Source organism: Leopardus geoffroyi, chromosome B4 (assembly GCF_018350155.1).
Source record: "Leopardus geoffroyi isolate Oge1 chromosome B4, O.geoffroyi_Oge1_pat1.0, whole genome shotgun sequence".
Lineage (NCBI taxonomy): Eukaryota > Metazoa > Chordata > Mammalia > Carnivora > Felidae > Leopardus > Leopardus geoffroyi.
The window spans coordinates 35,912,931-35,929,717 of record NC_059341.1 but is presented as its reverse complement, the minus strand read 5'-3'; the positions used below and the strand labels follow the sequence as shown (position 1 = coordinate 35,929,717).

General features: G+C 38.2%; 1 protein-coding gene across 5 annotated transcripts in view; it reads left to right on the top strand.

Annotated features, from left to right (window-relative positions):
* ADIPOR2 (adiponectin receptor 2) overlaps positions 1-16,787 on the top strand; it is an 80,543-nt gene that overhangs the window by 32,038 nt on the left and 31,718 nt on the right. For 3 of the 5 annotated variants that reach the window (XM_045464545.1, XM_045464542.1, XM_045464543.1), the window contains exon 2: positions 10,099-10,355. In XM_045464545.1, the coding sequence (XP_045320501.1) occupies positions 10,185-10,355 (171 nt within the window). In that variant the 5' untranslated portion in view covers positions 10,099-10,184. Of the gene's footprint in view, positions 1-5,489; positions 5,566-6,861; positions 6,958-10,098; positions 10,356-16,787 lie in introns of those variants that run through there. The other 2 variants (XM_045464544.1, XM_045464546.1) reach the window with 2 other exon arrangements.

The following is a 16,787-nucleotide window of genomic DNA, read 5'->3' as shown; positions in this document are numbered from 1 at the left end:
TGACCTGGCTGAAGTCGGACGCTTAACCGACTGCGCCACCCAGGCGCCCCTCCTGAGTTAATTTTAGCCACTCTGACAGGTGTGAGGTGGTATCTCATTGTGGTTTTGATTCGTATTTCGCTGATGATGAGTGATGTTAAGCATCTTTTCTTGTGTCTGTTGGCCATCTGGATGTCTTCTTTGGAAAAGTGTCTATTCATGTCTTCTGCCCACTTCACTGAATTATTTTTCATGTGTTTAGTTTGATAAGTTCTTTATAGATTTTGGATACTAACCCTTTATCCGTAATTCATTTGCAAATACCTTCTTCCATTCTGTCGGTTATCTTTTAGTTTTGTTGATTGTTTCCTTTGCAGTGCAGAAGCTTTTTATCTTGAGGGGGTCCCAATAGTTAATTTTTGCTTTTATTTCTCCTGCCTTCAGAGACGGGTTGAGTAAGAAGTTGCTGCGGTTGAGGTCAAAGAAGTTGTTGCCTGTTTTCTCTTCTAGGGTTTTGATGGTTTCCTGTCTCACATTTAGGTCTTTCATCCATTTTGAGTTTGTTTTTGTGTATGGTGTAAGAAAGTGGTCCAGTTTCATTCTTCTGCATGTTGCTGTCCAGTTCTTCCAGTACCATTTGCTGAAGAGACTGTCTTTATTCCATTGGATACTCTTTCCTGCTTTGTCAAAGATTAGTTGGGCATGTATTTGTAGGTCCAGTTCTGGGTTCTCTGTTCTATTCCATTGGTCTGTGTGTCTGTTTTGTGCCAATACCGTACTGTCTTGATGATTACAGCTTTGTAGTAGAGGCTAAAGCCTGGGATTGTGATGCCTCCGCTTTAGTTTTCTTTTTCAACATTACTTTGGCTATTCGGGGTCTTTTGTGGTTCCATATAAATTTTACAATTGTTTGTTCTAGCTTTGAGAAGAATGCCGGTGCAATTTTGGTTGGGATTGAATGTGTAGATTGCTTTGGGTAGTATTGACATTTTAACTATATTTGTTCTCCCAATCTATGAGCATGGAATGTTTTTCCATTTCTTTGTGTCTTCAGTTTCTTTCATAAGTTTTCTATAGTTTTCAGCATACAGATCTTCTACATCTTTGGTTAGGTTTATTCCTAGGTATTTTATGGTTCTTGGTGCAATTGTAAATCGGCTCAATTTCTTGATTTCTCTTTCTGTTGCTTTATTGTTGATGTATAGAAATGCAGCTGATTTCTGTACATTGATTTTGTATCCTGTGACTTTGCTGAATTCACGTATCAGTTCTAGCAGCTTTTTGGTGGAGTCTTACGGGTTTTCCATGTAGAGTATCATGTCATCTGCGAAAAGTGAAAGTTTGACTTCTTTGCCAATTTGGATACCCTTTATTTCATTCTGTTGTCTGCTGAGGCTAGGACTTCCAACACTATGTTAAACAACAGTGGTGAGAGTGCATTCCTGCCGTGTTCCTGTCATGTTCCTGATCTTGGGGAAAACTCTGGTTTTGCACATTGAGGATGATATTGGCTATGGGCTTTTCATGGGCTTTTTATGATATATGTTCCTTCTATCCCGATTTTCTTGAGGGTTTTTATTAAGAAAGGATGCTGTATGTTGTCAGATGCTTTTTCTGCACCTGTTGATAGGATCATATGGTTCTTATCCTTTATTCTGTTAATGTGATGTATCACATGGATTGATTTGCAAGTATTGAACCAGCCCTGCAGCCCAGGAATGAATCCCACTTGATCATGGTGAATAATTCTTTTAATATACTGTTGAGTTCGATTTGCAAGTATCTTGTTGAGAATTTTTCATCCATGTTCCTGAGTGATATTGGCCTGTAATTGTCCTTTTTAGTGGGTTCTCTGGTTTGGGAATCACGGTAATGCTGGCTTCATAGAATGAGTCTGGAAGCTTTCCTTCCGTTTCTGTTTTTTGGAACAGCTTGAGAAGATAGAGATTTAACTCTGCTTTAAATGTCTGGTAGAATTCCCCTGGGAAGTCATCCCAGGACTTTTATTTGTTGGGAGATTTTTGATAACTGATTGAATTTCTTTGTTGGTTATGGGTCTGTTCAAATTTTCTATTTCTTCCTGTTTGAGTTTTGGTAGTGTGTGGGTGTCTAGGAATTTGTCCATTTCTTCCAGGTTGTCCAATTTGTTGGCATGCTTTTTCATAGTATTCTCTAATAATTGTATTTCTGTGGTGTTGGTTGTGATCGCTCCTCTTTCATTCGTGATTTCATCTGTTTGGGTTCTCTTTTCTTTTTGAGAATTCTGGCTAGGGGTTTATCAGTTTTGTTTATTTTTCCAAAAAACCAGCTCTTAAATTCATTGATCCGTTCTGCTGGTTTTTTTTTTTTTTTTTTTGATTCTATATTGTTTATTTCTGCTCTAATCTTTATTATTTCTCTTCTTCTGCTGGCTTTGGGGTTTCTTTGCTGTTGTGCTTCTAGTTCCTTTAGGTGTATGGTTAGATTTTGTGTTTGAGATTTTTCTTGTTTCTTGAGATAGGCCTGGATGGCAATGTATTTTCCCCTTAAGACTGCCTTTGGACTGTCATGTTTTCATTTTCATTTGCTTTCGTATATTTTTAAATTTCTTCTTTAATTGCTTGGTTCTTTTTCTGAAGAAATGTTCTTTAACCTCCATGCATTTGGGGGTTTTCCAAATTTTTTCTTGTGGTTGATTTTAAGTTTCATAGCATTGTGATCTGAAAATATGCATGGTATGATCTCAATTCTTTTATATTTATTGAGGGCTATTTTGTGACCCAGTATATGATCTATCTTGGAGGATGTTCCATGTGCACTTGAGAAGAATGTGTATTCTGCTTTTGGATGAATAGTTCTTAATATATCTGTCAAATCCATCTGGTCCAGTGTATCATTCAAGGCCATTATTTCTTTATTGATTTTCTGCATAGATGATCTGTCCATTGTTGTAAGTGGAGTATTAAGGTCCCCTGCAATTACTGTATTCTTACCAATAAGATTGCTTATGTTTGTGATTAATTGGTTTATATATTTGGGTGCCTCCAAGTTGGGGGTGTAAACATTTGTGATTGTTGGCTTATCTTGATGGATAGACCCTGTAATTATGATATAATGCCCTTTTTCATCTCTTGTTACAGCCTTTAGTTTAAAATCTAGTTTGTCTAAGTATGGCTACTCCAGCTTTGTTTTGACTTCCAGTAGCATGATAATGGTTCTCCATCTTCTCACTTTCAATCTGAAGGTGTTTTCAGGTCTAAAATGAGTCTCTCATAGATAGCATATAGATGGATCTTGTTTTTTTTTATCTATTCTGATACCCTGTATCTTTTGATTGCAGCATTTAGTTCATTTACGTTCAGCATTATTGAAAGATATGGATTTAGAGTCATTGTGTTATCTGTAGGTTTAATGCTTGTGGTGATGTCTCTGGTCCCTTGTGGTCTTTGTAGCATTCCACTCACAGAGTCCCCATTAGGATCTCTTGCAGGGCTGGTTTAGTGGTCATGAACTCCTTAATTTTTTGTCTGGGAACCTTTATCTCTCCGTCTATTCTGAATAACAGCTTTGCTGGATAAAGGATTCTTGGCTGCATATTTTTCCTATTCAGCACATTGAATATTTCCTGCCCCTCCCTTCTGGCCTGCCAAGTTTCAGTGGACAGGTCTGCTACTACCCTTATGTGTCTACCCTTGTAGATTAAAGCCTGTTTGTGTCTGGCTGCTTTCAGAATTACCTTTTTATCTTTGTATTTTGCCAATTTCACTATGAAATGCCTTGGAGAAGACTTATTCTTGTTAAATCTGAAGGGAGTTCTTTGTGCCTCCTGGATATGGATGTCTGCCTCCTTCCCCAAATTAGAGACGTTCTCAGCTATAATTGTGTTCAAATAAACCTTCTGCCCCCTTTTCTTGCTCTTCTTTTGGAATTCTTATGATATGGATATTACTACGTTTCATTGAATCACTTCGTTCTCTAATTCTCCCCTTGTGGTGTGGTATTTTCTTATCTCTTTCTTGGCTTCATTGTTTTCCATAATTTTATCTTCTATTTCACTTATTCTTCCCTCTGCTTTCTTCATCCTTGATGTCACTGCGTCTGGTTTATTTTGAACCTCATTTACAGCATTTCTGAATTCATTGTGACTGTTCCTTAGTTCCTTGATCTCTGCAACAATAGATTCTCTGCTGTCTTCTACACTTTTTTCAAGCCCAGCTATTAATCTTATGACTATTAATCTAAAATCTCTAGCTGTCATTTCTTCCTCTCTTGTCGTTTCTTCCTAGAATTTCTTTTGAGGAGAATTCTTCCATTTTTTCATTTTGGGTAGTTTTCTGTACCTTATGTGTTTTAAAAGCTTATTATGTGTCCTACACCTGGAAGCACTATTATATTAAAATGGGGTCATACACTATCCAGGGCCTGGTCCTTTAGGAGGTGTTTTTGGAGTGTGTTGCGTGCTGTCTGTTGTTGTGACTCTGGGTGCTTTATCTTCCTACTTGTAGTGGTGGTTTGGGCCTTCCACCAGGTAAGCTTTGATTTGTTCATCGAAGTAGCCCTGGAAAAAATTTAAAAAAAAGAAAAAGGGGGGTGTGGTAGAAGAAGGCTATCCCATACAAAAAGAGAAATGACGGGTAGGGAAAAAGAAAACAAACAAAAAAATTGACCAGGCAGAGAATCAGAGAAACTATATGGCTTAATCCAGAGAGAGAGAGAGAGAGAGAGAGAGGAAAATAAAGAAGGAGATACAGAAGAGGTGTAAAAAGAATAGATTAAAAATGTCTGCTTAAACAACTCAATAACCTTAGTAACCAGAATAGAGAGGGGAAGGAATAAGCAGAAGAAAAGGAAGAAGGAAAAAGATACATATTATTTTATATATATATATAAAATAAGAATTGCAAGAATCAAATCAGAAAATGCAAAAATGCTGGACTGGTATCTGATGGTGCCTTGGAACTGGTGGCAGTGCTGGTCTGGAGGAGGGTCTGTCTGGTCTGGTTATTGTCAATCTTGCTCAGGTAGACATGCACTTACCAGGCCCAGAGGGGTGTGGTTTGGTGTAGGTGGTCCCGCCTCCACTGTGGGCCCCTCATCCGTTCCCTGAAGCCCCACCTTGTTGGTGATGGGGAGAAAAATGGCGATATCCCAGTCTCTTTCCCCCTGGACCGGGTGTCCCAAACCACTCTGTTCAGGCCATCCTCACTGTGCTGGGCAAGTGTGCTCCACAGTCTCCTGCACCTCCAAAGTGCTTGGCTGGGATTCAAACCCCGATATCTTAAAGGATCCCGCTCCGAGTGCCCTGGTTCCGGGGAAGTGCCACTCCAGAAGCCAACAAAGGGCCTCTGGCTCCTCACAGTGCTAGGCGGGCATGAGTGAGCAGGTTTGTTGGACGTCTTAAAGGATCCTGCTCTGCGCCCCAGTTCTGGGGTAGCACTATTTTGCTCAGCTGGTAAGGGGCCTCTGGCTGGCAGGAACCTGCAGAGTCTTTTGTTCTTGGAATGGCTTTTTGTCTTCTTCCCACAGCATTCAAGGGAGAGGATTGCTGTCTCTGACTGTGCCTCTGAGCTGGCTACGGAGACTGGGGCTGGCTCCCCTCCTCCCCAGGTGCGTGCACAGGGTGGCTCCAGTCTGGAGAAAGCCCTGCCACCCTAGAATGAGGTAGAAATTGGTTCCTTCTTTTTTTTCTGTTCCCAGGTCTGTGGTTTTTCTCTTGTCCAAATACAGTCCTACGTTTCCACAGCCTCCCTTTCTCTTCCTTTTGTCTTTCCACCGAGGGGAAACCTCCCGTCTGTGCCTGTGCCACCCGTTTTATCTCTCCTAGTTTGCAATCACACACCTATAGCTTGCCTAGTTGTCCCATGGGTCCCTGGAGATGTTTCTGTCACTGTAGCCCAGATTCCTGGAATTCCCAGTCTTCTGGCCTTAATACTGCTGTGTTTGAGGGATGAGGGAACTTTGGATCCCCCTACTTCTCCACCATGTTGACTCCTCCCCTAGAGATTATAGCAATTCTAAAGGCATTTGCAAAGTACAGCTCTTAGAGAATCATTAAAAAATACTGCTTGTGAAAAGAGATTTATGACAGCCCCAAATTTGTCAAGTGGCATTGGCAGGCAATAGCTCAAATTCTGTGAAACATCTAACTCAGATATCCACATACTGTTATTGGTAGGTGTTATTTTGAATTGTTAAAACTAAAAATTGATCATTTTTGGTGATTTCTATCTGTATAAAGGTCTGGCTTAAGAGAGCTGTATGTGATGAATAGGCTATACTATGTACAAAAGTTATATATATAAAATAATGTAACTTTTTTTATTACATTAAAAATGTGACCTTTGGAGTTGTCATTTCATGATCAGTCTTTTAATTGTTTCAGACTCAGAGGTTATAGGACAGTTTATATAAAATATGGAAAGGTGGGGTGCCTGGGTGGCTCGTTTGAGTGTCAGACTCTTGACCTTGGCTCAGGTCGTGATCCCAAGGTCATGGGATTGAGCCCCGTGTCGCGTTTTACACTTGAGTGTCGAGCTTGCTTGAGATTCTCATTCTCTCTCTCTCTCTCTCTCTCTCTCTCTCTCCCCCCCTCTCTCTCTCTCTCCCTCCCCTCCCCTCCCCTCCCTCTTCCTCTCCCTCTCCCTCTTTCTCTCTCCTTCTGCCCGTCTCCCCTGCTTGTAAGTGTGTGCGCTTCTCTCTCTAAAAAAGAAAAAAATGCAGAAAGGAATGCTTAATTTTCTTTTATGTTCTGAATACTTGGAAAACTTTATTTTTTTTAGTGTTTACTTATTTTTGAGGGAGAGAAAGAGAGAGAGCATGAGCAGAGGAGGGGCAGAGAGAGAGGGAGACACAGATCCAAAGCAGGCTTCAGGCTCTGAGCTGCCAGCACAGAACCCAGTGTGGGGCCCGAACCCATGAACTGTGAGATCATGACCTGAGCCAGACACTTAACCTACTGAGCCACACAGGCACCCCTGAATACTTGGAAAATCTTAAAAGGTACCTATACTTAATGATTTTGGTAGTAAAAACTATATTTAGTGCTTGTGACGATTTTCATTTTTTATTAATGTTTAGAATTATTAAATTTATATTGGAACAGATTCACAAAGTACAAAATTCTGATCTTAGAGAAAAAGTTTTAAGTCTTTCACTATTATGACGTTTGCTATGGTTTTTTTCATATATGACTTTTGTGAACATTTCCTTCTCTTCCTGTTTTACTGTTTTTATCATGAAAAGGTGTTGAATCTTGTCAAGTGTTTTTTCTGCATCAGTTGTGATGCTTATGTATTTTTCCTTCATTTTATTAATGTGATGTATTACATTGATGGATTTATCTGTATTGAACTAGTCTTTTATTCTAGGAGTAAGTCCAGTTGTCATGGTGTTTCTTTTATGAAGGCCATGCAGCAGAAGATCTATAAGATATTTGGTGGGACAGACCTAAGATTTTCTTCCTCCTCCCTGCTCCTGCCACTCTACTCTCCCTTCCCCTTTCCCTTCCTTCCCCTTCCCTTTTCCCTTCCTTCCCCTTCTTCCCTTTTTCCTTTCTTTTCCTTTCTTTTCCTTTCCTTTTCCTTTCCTTTTCCTTTCCTTTCCTTTCCTTTCCTTTCCTTTCCTTTCCTTTTTCTTTTTTCTCTTTTCTTTTCTGTTTATTTAATTTATTTTGCGAGAGAGTGCTGGTGAGCGAGGGGAAGGGCAGAAAGAGGGAGACAGAAGAGAATCCCAAGCAGACTTCGTACTGTCAGTGCAGAGCCGGACGCAAGACTCAAACTCACAAACCGCGAGATCATGGTCTAAGCTGAAATCAGAGAGCTTAGTCGACTGTGCCCCTGGAAAACTTATTTCTTATTATTTGCTTTTTTTTTTTTTCTGAGTTGTGGATTACAAAACAATTCTAACTTAATAGAACATTCCATTTATATTCTCATAAATGAGCAATACTCCTCCATGTATAGCTCCCACTTATGAGAAGTTTAGTGTGGTCATATTTCAAGGCTACTTTGCAGTAAACTTTATTTTACTTGCTACAATTTGTGAATAAAGATTCTGATTCTGTAGTTTACTTGCCATGTGAGCCAAATGACTTTAGGGTTCAAGTTTTTATCTTTTTTTCCCCCCAATCTTAATCTTTTGGGTATAGAAAGAACATGGATATTGTGCAGGCCAGAAAGATTTGGAGATAAATTCCAGCTGCTCCTCTTGACTAATGGTCTTGAATAAATTAACTAATCTCCAAGTCTCAGTTTCCACATCTATAAAATGAGAGATAAAATATCCCAGGGGGCTATATATTAGGGTTATGTGAGATACCACATGTAAATTCTCTGGTATGGAATTTAACTTTGTTGAATTGTTGATCTGCAGTAAATCTTAGCTTCCTCTTCCCTGAAACAAAATGAAATGGTGGGTGTGAAATAGCTTTGTGAAGTGTACATAAATAAACAGAAATCATTAACATTGTTTTCTCTTTCAGAATTTGGCATTAATAGCATAGTTTATAATCTCAATATTATTTTTTTTTTTATTTTTTTTTTTTAAATTTTTTTTTTTTTCAACGTTTATTTATTTTTGGGACAGAGAGAGACAGAGCATGAACGGGGGAGGGGCAGAGAGAGAGGGAGACACAGAATCGGAAACAGGCTCCAGGCTCTGAGCCATCAGCCCAGAGCCCGACGCGGGGCTCGAACTCACGGACCGCGAGATCGTGACCTGGCTGAAGTCGGACGCTTAACCGACTGCGCCACCCAGGCGCCCCTAATCTCAATATTATTAATATGCTTGCTTAGGTCCTTATGTGATAGGAACGTGCTAAGTTTTGGTGATCCTTAAAGATTTGTATTTGTTCTTGCTCCAGAACTTTGAAAGCCCTTAGAGCAATCCTGAAGCAAACTCAAATGATTTGTTAAACGTATAGTTGGCTAATTTTTAGTCCAGTTTGAATTCTAGGACTGATTCTTAGTTTTAGTACCCATATATATGAAAACCAGATGCACATTTTACCTTCTTTTTATAATATCCAGGCCCTTCCACTTTGCCCTACTCCTCCTTTTCCCCAGTAAGAACTTTGAATCTCATGGGATTTATAGCATAATACATACCCTCGCTTTATCATGTTCTAGTGTTTCTAGTTGGATTGGCTGTGATAATGACCTTATTAGTATATATAACTACATGTCTAAATTAAGTTTTGCATGTGAGTTAAGAGGGTCAAGGACTTGAAATAATTTAACACCTAGGAAACGTACTACAGTCTAGTTTAGAGAGATAGTGATGATTTCTGGAAGTGTTTTTACACAAAGAACATTTAAATATTATTTATCATATATTCATTAAACATTCATGTGCATAGTACTTTCTGGGAACTCAAGGAATGTGAAAGGAGTATGCTCTCTCTGGTCCTGAGTTTCTTGCCTTCCAGAGTAGTCTAGTTAGAATTCAAAACAACTCAAATATTGAAATGTCAGACGTTTAAGCAATTTATATGCAAAATATTACCAATAATATGTGCTATAAAAGTCACAGACTTTGTCCTGTTTCATACAAAGTATGGTGAATTTTTGTTTCCTTACCTGAAAAGTAGAAACACAAAAAATATACCCTGTAGGGTCATTGTGATGTTTAAATGAGATTAGATATGTAAGACCCAGCTGTATTCTTTCTGCAGATAGGTATGTTTTTCATTGAAAAAGTAATGGTATATTGTAAAATAGTATATTTGAAACAGTAATGGCATATTGTAAAAAAAAAAAAAAATGCAGACAGAACAAAATGATTTGTTAAACAAATAGTTGGCTGATTTTTAGTCCAATTTGAATTCTCACTTGAGACCATAAGTTCTTCTCTGTGTACCAAGCACAGTTTTGAGTATTTTCCAATAATTACTCTGTGTACATATACAGTTATAGTTTTATAACTTCTGGGAACATTATCTGCATTGTCTTGTATACTGCTTTTTTTATTTACAAATAGATTTTGGCAATCTTTCCTAGATATTATATACATTGTTTTATTTTTCTTAATGATTGCTTAGCATTCTTTTGTTTGAGTGTATAATAACATAACCTGTGTCTTCCTCCAGCACTCATTTAATGTGTTTATTTAAAATATGTTAATTCATAACTTTCCTCTCCTTAGAGTCAACTCAGTATCCAGAAAATCCATCCTCCCAAGAAGAAGGGACAGAAAGAAACATCTCTTTGTAAGAAAGGCTTGATTGTCCCATGAACCAGACAGCAGAAAACCGATTGGGGTGCAGCAGGACTCCAGAGCCAGATATAAGGCTCAGAAAAGGGCACCAACTTGATGGTACAAGGAAAAGTGATAATGACAACCACCAAGGAAATTTGGAGCCTATTTTAGAGGCATCTGTTCTTTCTTCGTATCATAAAAAAGTAAGTTAAAGGGGGAAGGATGGTAAGTAAAACAAAGTTTATGGGAATGTGGTTGGAAGGAGGATATTAAAAAAAATGTATGGGACATTGCTGGAGAGAGGATGGGGTTTTGAAAAGGAATCTTGAGCATATTTTTTGTTTTTGTTCAAGATGATTTGAAGTCCCATTTTTAAATTGGCTAGGTATTCTTTGATTTTATAATCCTTTTCTGCTGACACTTAAAATCATACTTTATCTGCTTTATTTTGTTTGAGAAGGGAAATGGGTTTTTGTAGTTACTATTTAGTCTTTATAATTCAACTTTATTTTATTTACTTTTTAATTTTTAAAAATGTTTTATTTATTTTTGAGAGAAAGACAGCAAGCAGATGAGGGGTAGAGAGAGAGAGGGAGACACAGAATCCGAAGCAAGCTCTAGGTCCTGAGCTGTCAGCACAGAGCCCTACGTGGGGCTTGAACCCATGACCGTGAGAGCATGACCTGAGCCGAAGTTGGTTGCTTAACCGACTGAGCCACCCAGGCACCCCTAAACTGTATTTTAGTTATGACATTATCATTTATAATTTTGGAGAAATTCTAACTCTGTGCTGGAACTGCTTCTCCAAATATGGTTTATCTCCAGTGCATACCTTGGGAGTCATTAGAATTCTGGGAACAGAAGGTAGGTTTTAATCTTTCCTTTTACTTCCCAGAGAAAAGAGCAGCTTTTAAATTATTTAAGCACATCTACCTAGAGAGCAAAGGCATAAGTGTTTGTGAACAGCATCAGAAAGTCCTTATTATAGGGGCACCTGGCTAGCTCAGTTGGTTGACCATCTGATTTCAGCTCAGGTCACGATCTCACAGTTTGTGAGTTTGAGCCCTGCATTGGGCTCTGTGCTCTCAGTGCAGAGCCTGCTTCCAATCCTCTGTCTCCCTTTCTCTCTGTCCTTCCCCTGCTCATGCTCTCTCTCCCTCAAGAATAAATAACTATTAAAAAATATAGTAAAATATTTGTATACTATAAGCCCTTATTATAGATATTTAGCTATATGCTTTGTAACTTTGAATCACGTAGCATGTGTTCAGTGTTGTGGCTCTAGTACAATGTTTCTAAAACTAGGTTGTGTCCATTAGTGGTTTGTGAAATTTTGGTACTGTACGCTGTGTTTAAAATATTAAGCAGCAAAATAGAACAAAGAGGTGCATATATGTAGTAATGTTCATTTAAATTATGTTATTTGATGAAATTGTTTAGTTTTATATAGATATGTATACAGATATGAAAAATACATACATGTGAGTTGTAGCTAAAAACATTTTGAAAGCCTCTACTCCAAATTGCATCTGTACTGTCCTAAGACATACATTGGTTGTGTGGGTAATAGTGGTGTTGGTTTGAACTCCAGAGGGTTGTCTTGTCCTTTCAGGTCTTTTATAAGAATTTCATCAGAGCATTGTAGCAGTATAGGTACAGAATAGGAAATTTAAAGTATTTCTTCTGTTCTTGGTAACACTTTCTTTATAAGTCAGCTTTATCTTCTTGGCTAGGTTGTACTATGGTGAAGGATTATTTGCATGCATGTGGGTGTATATACCCATACATACACAGGACAGATTAGTAGGATTAAAAAAGCTGTTTGCCTACACTACATATGATACAATTTGGCTTTTAAGCCAGCATTATTTTTTTTTTTTAAAAAGTTGACCAGATAATCTGGGTCAAGAACTTGTATCAACACTTAAGACCTTGCCTTCTTGCTGCGATTTTACTGTAATAAGTACTAGCAACTAAGACTTCCCTATCCAAGCTGAGCCAACTGTTTTCCTCATTTGCTGCTAAGGCCTAAGCAATGTTACTAAGCTTGGATGAGTGACTGGGGTTATCTTTTTTTTTTTTTTTCTTCTTTTTATTATAGTGAGCACAACATGAAATCTACCCTCTTAACACATTTTTTAAGTGTACGGTACATTATTGCTAACTATATGCACATTGGATCTCTAGAACTTTTTCATCTTACATGACTGAAACTCTATAGCCATTGAATAGCAACTCCCCATTTTTCTCTGCCCTTGCTAGCCCTTGGCAACCACTATTCTGCTTTCTGCTTTTATGAGTTTGACCACTTTAGACACCTTGTATAAGTGGAATCATACAGTATCTTGCTTTCTATTACTGGCTTATTTCATTTAGCATAATATCCTCAAAGTCTGTGCATGTTGTAACATGTGATGAGGCTTCTTTCTTTTTTTTTTTTTTTTAAATGTTTTTATTTATTTTTGAGACAGAGACAGAGCATGAGCAGGGGAGGGGTAGAGAGAGGGGCAGATACAGAATCTGAAGCAGGCTCCAGGCTCTGAGCTGTCAGCACAGAGCCTGATGCAGGGCTCAAACTCACAGAGTATGAGATCATGACCTGAGCTGAAGTTGGACGCTCAACCAACTGAGCCACCCAGGTGCCCCGAGGCTTCTTTCTTAAGGCTAAATAATATTCCATTGTAGGTATATACCACATTGCTTTTATCCATCCATCCACTGATTGACATTTAGGTTTTTTTCCATGTCTTGGCTATTGTGAATAATGCTACCAATGATGTTTTCAGTTCTTTTGCATAAATACCCAGAAGTAGGATTACTGGGTCATAAGAGTTCTATTTTTACTTTTTTTTGAGGAACTTCCATACTGTTTTCCATAGGAGCTGCATCATTTTACATTCCTGTCAATAGAGCACAAAGGGTCTAATTTTTCCATATCCTCGCCAACACCTACTATTTTCTTTTTTGATAATGGCTATCATAACAGATGTGATGTGGAACATCATTGTAGTTTTGTGATAGGTTTCTTTGATGTTAGTGATGTTGAGCATCCTTTTCATATACCAGTATGTGTCTTTGAAGAAATGTCTGTTCACATACTTTGCCCATTTTTTTAAGCCAGTATAAAGTGATTGAGGCCCCCTACCCCCTGTTGAGTTACATGTATTTTAGATATTAACTCCTTATCAGATATATGGTTTGCAGGTATTTTCTCCTATTCTGTAGGTTATCTTTTCATTCTGTTGATTTTTCTGTTGTTGCCGTGTAGTAGCTTTTTAGTGTGACATTCTCCAAATTGTCTAATTTTTGCTTTTATTATTTGCGCTTTTGGTGTCATACCCAAGAAATCATTGTCAAGACCAATATTATGAAACTATTTCTCTATATTTTCTTCAAGGAAATTTGTAGTTTCAGGTCTTACATTTAAGTTTTTTTTGAGTTAAGTCATTTTGAATTGTTTTTTTTATGTTATGTAAGATAAGGGTCCGGTTTTACTCTTTTGCATGTAGGTAATCCAGTTTTCCAGCACCATTTATTGAAGAGATTATATAGTCTCTTTCCTATTATATAGTGTTGCTGTTCTTGCTGAAGATCATTTGACTACATATGCATGAATCTATTTCTGGGCTCTTGATTCTGTTCTGTTGGTTTATATCTATGTCTGTCTTTATGCCAGTACTGTACTATTTTGATTACTGTACTTTTGTAGTATGTTTTGAAGGAAGTGGGATATTTCCAGCTTTGCTCTTTCTCAAGACTGTTTTGACTTTTGAGGCCCTTTGTCATCCCATATGAATTTCAGGACTTTTTTTTTTTTTAATGATTGAGGTTATCTTAAAGAAAGTGGAAATGTAATAAACAGAATTGGAAGAGGGTTGACTAGTTTACTGAACACAGGGTCAGAAGACCTATCATTTAGCCTTATAAAATAGGCAAGTTATTTAATTTCCCTGGATTTATTTTTTGTCATATATAATAGGATAATAGTTGATGCCTGTTTTCATTTCCAGTTGTGATAGGATTCTACATTTTTATCAAGTTTTCGATATTAAGAAATATTCTCAAGGGTTTCTAGAATGTACACATTGAACTATTCCTTTTTTTTTTTTTTTTTTTTAAAGATTTTATGTTTAATCTCTATACCCAATGTGGGTGGGACTCAAACTTACAACTCCAAGATCAAGAGTTACAGGCTCTACCAACTGAGCTAGCCAGGTGCCCCACATCGAACTATTCTGGAATATACCCATAACTAATTTAAAGAACTGATGGTGATAAGTAGTACCTCTGGCAGTTTCTAAAAGTGATTATGTAACTGAATGCTTAGTAAAGGCTGGTTGAAAGTGAGGGAAGAGGAAAGGAGGAAGTATGTATAGGGCATTTCGAATAATAGGAGTAGTGTGTTCAACGCCTTGAATCTGAAAAAATCTTGGCATATTTAAGAAGTGTCGGGGCGCCTGGGTGGCGCAGTCGGTTAAGCGTCCGACTTCAGCCAGGTCACGATCTCGCGGTCCGTGAGTTCGAGCCCCGCGTCAGGCTCTGGGCTGATGGCTCAGAGCCTGGAGCCTGTTTCCGATTCTGTGTCTCCCTCTCTCTCTCTGCCCCTCCCCCGTTCATGCTCTGTCTCTCTCTGTCCCAAAAATAAATAAACGTTGAAAAAAATTAAAAAAAAAAAAAAAAAAAAAAAAAAAAAGAAGTGTGGTCAGTGGATAATGGGGAGGATGGTAAGAGATGAGGAAAAAATGTAGTAGGACCTTTGTAGACTATGATATGGAGAAAGTACATTGGAGGCTATTGGAAAGTTTTAAGCAAGGGAGTGATAGAATCTTATTTACGTTCTGAAAAGATCACTTTTTGGCTCTGATGTGAAGACAGATTTTGGGGGCTGTTGGTGGGGAGAGAAACTTGGGGATGAGTCAGAAGGCTGCTACAGAAATTCATGAGAGTAGCTTATTCTGGGTTGATGGTGATTGTTGGTTGGCAGGAAGTGGATACATTTGAACTATGCCTTGGGGATAGAGTTGACAGTTTGCTGGTAGATTGGATGTGATGGGTTAAGGGAGAAAAGAAGGAAATGACAAGAATGAGTCTGGGGTATGATGTGAATATTTAGATTGCTGGGGTAAGAATCTGTATTTTGAGATGGGAAGAACTAGAGGATAAGTTTAGAGGTGAAGTAGGTATAAATGGGAGGATCAAGTTTGCTTTTGGCTGTGTTAAATATGAAACGCAGGGACTCATTCAGTTGAGTATCTGACTCTTGATTTCGGCTCAGGTCACGATCTCACCTGCTTTGGGCTCCGTGCTGACAGCATGGAGCCTGCTTGGGATTCTCTCTCTCCCTCTCTCTCTGCCCCTCCTCTGCTCATATTCTCTTTCTCTCAAAATAAATAAACTTACAAAAAAATAGGAAATGTATGTGAGACATCTTACTGGCTGTGTCTAGAAGATAGTTGGGTAGGAGTGTGGCATTCCTAAGAGTGGCCTGGGCTTGAAGTAATTATTTAGGAAGTAGCTGCAGTGTAGCTGATATTTAAAACTGTTGAAATGGTTAAGGTTACTTAAGAGTCCTAAGATCTAGCTTGAAGAACACCAGCATTCACAGGGCATTTCAAAGAGAGAAAGCAAGTAGAGGAAGGAAGCTAAAGACAACAAGCCTATAAGGTAGGAGAAAACTCAGGAAAGTGTAATATCACAAAAATTAAGAAAAGTGTTTCAAGAAGGAGGGAAGGAAGCAGTGATTGGTTTATTTCTACTGCTGCTAAAGAAATCGTGGACACAAAGGATAGGCTAGTGACCACTGGTTCCCGCAACATGGTGGTCATTGGTGAACTTAAGAGCTGTTTTGGTGGAGGAGTGGGAACAGAAGACAGACCTTGGAGTAGGTCAGACTGTGAATAGCAGGTGATGAGTATTCAATGGCATGTGTACTAAGCAGTCCTTTCTCTGTCATGTAAAAAAGCATGTGAGCTTTTTTTCCAAGTGTGTTTCCTGTGTGCTGAAATTATTTTAAACTTTCTGGTTTCCCATATAGAATAATAATAAAATTACATAAAGCCTGTAATTTTTTGCTTATTCCTTTTATAAATGAGTACATTTTAGTCTGCTGATGGCAAACGTGTAGATACAAGTATTTATTTTTTGGTGTTTTTTTGACTATAAAAGGAATACTAAGACTAATTTGGAGGACACAGGCCTACTATATTCCAACTCTCTAGATTTGTGAACACTTTTTCCTGGATTCTGTGTACTTGGTAGTTATGCTTATCTTTGTGGTATTTATTTTTTTATTTTTTAGATATTTATTTATTTTGGGGAGAGCACAGGCCAAGGAGGGGCAGAGAGAGGGGGTCAGAGGATCCAAAGTGGGCTTTGCACTGATAGGCTGAGAGCAGCGAGCCTGATGTGGGGTTCAAACTCGTAAACTGAGATCATGACCTGAGCTGAAGTTGGACACTCAACCAACTGAGCCATCTTTGTGGTATTTAAATATTGAAATGTGAATTGAGAATTTTAAAACAACTGTCTTCAGTGCAGACAGATGTTCTGATAATTTTTTTATCTCTAAAACCATTCATAATATGTATATTGAATAATGTTAAAGAAAAGCAAAAGATTCTGTGTGTGTGCGTGTG